Raw genomic sequence first — 2775 nt, 5'->3', positions numbered from 1 at the left:
CTGAAAACAGGAGGACTGCTATGAGTCTGAGCTACCTAGTGAGATCCTGTAGACCCTGTACTAAAATACATTTTTAAAAATGTAGCCAGTTTTGGTTGAAATTATAGACTCACAGTTTTCTTTATTTGTTGTGTTTTGGTTTTCATTTTATCTGAGGTAGCTTTTCCCAAAGTAGTTCAGGCTGGCCTTGAACTCACAGCAGTTCTCTTGCCTCAGCCTCCTGAACCAGCCAACATGGCAGGCTGGGTTTTCTCTACTCACTCTCAGATGTTTTGGTGTAATTGCAAATTGAACTGACCTGGAATTGGGATTTTTTTCCCAGCGAATATAATGAAAGCTGACAGACACAAGCAAACTGACTGTGTTTTCATGGCAGTGATTATGGTGATGGACTGTGGAATATAAAGCGAGGTAAGTAAGAACGTGTTGTAAGCACCAGGATGTTAAAAGTGGTAGAATCAGTGGATGGAGGAGGGGAGTTTAGAGGTGCAGCAGAGGAAAGACAGACATCCAGAAACTTGGATGCTTGAATTAAAGACTTCAGAGATGGTAAATTATTGGTGAGGGGAAAAAAATGAGGGTACATGGTATAGCTATCATGCATATGGGATATCAAGGACACTCTGAGGTGATGACAAGAAGAACACAGTGAGTGACCCAGGTTCTGAGATCATCAGGGAGGATGACGGCCAGGAATAACGAGCGGACTGCACCCACTGGTAGTGGCCTTGTGTGTTTCCACTGTAGCTTACTTCGTGAGCTTGTTCTCTTGGTCAGTAGTGGTGAGGCTGAGCTTTGTGGTGTTGCAGCCAGGAGAGGTGTGGCCCGTGTGGAAACATACATTCTTGGCTTATTTCTAGGTTTCTGTGGATAATATCTCAGCCAACGAAGTCACCACCTTGGTAGGTGGGGTAGAGAAAATACATGGAGTTGGTCAAATGCACTTTGTTTGTCCAGTTTTTTTTTCTTTTGTCCAAGATCAGTCTTATGTCAAGGGGTGCAGGGTAGAATGAAAACCTACTAGTGTGAAAAAAAAAAAACCCACTAGTGTTTTCCTTTTGAGAAAACATTTTGGAGGTAGAAGGCGGTGACCTCAGGGCCTTTGTACTTAGCTACCTCCTCAGCATACACTCACCTTTTAATTTTGGATCTTGGTAATTTGCCCAAGGTAGCTTCAAATTTGAAGTCTTCCTGCCCCGGCCTCCCAGAGTGCTGTGTTGATAGGCAGGCACCACCTCACCTGGCTCCCACTACTTACTTGTGGTCAACTTCGTATTCTTGGAAGACATTCAGTTTCTTCAGACTTGCTAGGCAAATCCTCAAGGTTGTTCTTATAACATAGTGTACTACTTATGACTCCTCTTGCCTACCGGTCCTCCTGTGAAGGATTGTTCCTACGTAGGAGAGAAAACAAACATTCAGAAAAGCACTGAGCGTCTGTGTCCTCATATACTGCCCCTTTGGACAGAACCCGACAGCTTCTTCCCTGAGCACCCTGCGTTCATACGCGCGCTGCAGTTCTTCAGACAATAATGTCTCAAACGCATTTTGCTTGTCCAGTTTTTTCCTTTTGTTCAAGATCAGTCTTATGTCAAGGTCAAAGTGCAGTTGGACAGTGGAAGCCATGGGCAGGTGCACTAAATGCCACGGTAAACATTAAACAGTTGTACTTAATTAGCTGCCAGCACTACAGACTGTTGCTTCACTCTCAGGACACTACCACTGCTTTCTCTTGCCAGCTGGATGGATCACCTCTAAATATGAAAGCCCTTTTCGCTCCAGGAAGCCAGCAATAAAACTAAGCCCTGCCTTTCTTGGCCTCCCTTGTCTTTTAGGAATGGACTGTATGGGGCAGGGGAGATGGCTCAGTGGAATAAGCGCTTCCCTGGCAAGCGCAAGGGCCTGAGTTCAATCCCCGGTTCTGCAAAAAAAAAAAAAAAGGAATGGACTGTAGTCTGCATCTTCTGTAGCCTTAACTTGAATAGCCAAGGCTGGGGCTGGAGAGATGGCTCAGTGGTCTAACGCACCTACTTGGAACAAGCTTGGCAAAGCACAGGGACCGCGGTTCGATCCCCCAGCACCACATGCTAGCCAGCTGCGCCCCCTGGTGGGCTGAGCTGGCCACACACACACACACACACGCGCGCGATAAATAAATGTTAAAAAAAATTAAAAAATTGAATAGCCAAGGCTTCTCCATCCCACACCACTATGACCACTGGTTTTATTTTTTATTTTTTTATTTTTTGTTTTTTGTTTTTTTTCTTGCTGCACTTTATTTTTTTTAATTTTTTTTATTGACATCAGTTATTTTTATTTTAAAGAAAGAAAAAAAAATAAAAACCACTGGTTTTAATTAGGATTAGATTTAGCTACATACAATAAAATCTTCAGTAACAAGATAGCTTAGTGGACTGGCAAGATAGCTCCCTGGACTAAGCCCCTGCTTAGGCAAGCACAGGGGCCATGGTTCCCCAGTACCACATGCTGCACGGGCCCCACCTCCAGGGTGGGCTGAGCCGGCCATTGAGTTTGAGTGTAGTGGTATATGCCAGTAATCCTAGCACTGGGGAGGCTGAAAACAGAAGGATCACTATGAGTCTGAGCTGTGTAGTTCTAACAGCTGGGATTGAATATATTGGCCATGGGGGACCACATTAAAAGGAATTACAGAACTTTTATTAATTAACCAGTGACCTATGTGCTCCCCTTCTCACCTGGGAAGACACAGTTCTTTGTTCCCTATCTGCTTTTATAGTTTCTTTGATGCTGTGG

General features: G+C 44.3%; 1 protein-coding gene across 1 annotated transcript in view; it reads right to left on the bottom strand.

Moving 5' to 3' along the window:
* The window catches only part of LOC111818798, a gene marked incomplete at its 3' end in the record, with an annotated part of 19559 nt that extends 17933 nt beyond the window's left edge, over positions 1-1626 (bottom strand). Inside the window, exons 1-2 of the mRNA XM_023723737.1 lie at positions 1371-1626; positions 299-392 (exon numbers count right to left, since the gene is read on the bottom strand). Of these exons, the coding sequence (XP_023579505.1) occupies positions 299-392; positions 1371-1626 (350 nt within the window). The remainder of the gene's footprint in view (positions 1-298; positions 393-1370) is intronic.
* Positions 1627-2775: the final 1149 nt, after the last annotated feature.

Source organism: Octodon degus, unplaced genomic scaffold (assembly GCF_000260255.1).
Source record: "Octodon degus isolate 3935 unplaced genomic scaffold, OctDeg1.0 scaffold00102, whole genome shotgun sequence".
NCBI lineage: Eukaryota > Metazoa > Chordata > Mammalia > Rodentia > Octodontidae > Octodon > Octodon degus.
The sequence above is the reverse complement of the archived record's forward strand: the minus strand, read 5'-3'. Positions and strand labels throughout refer to the sequence as shown.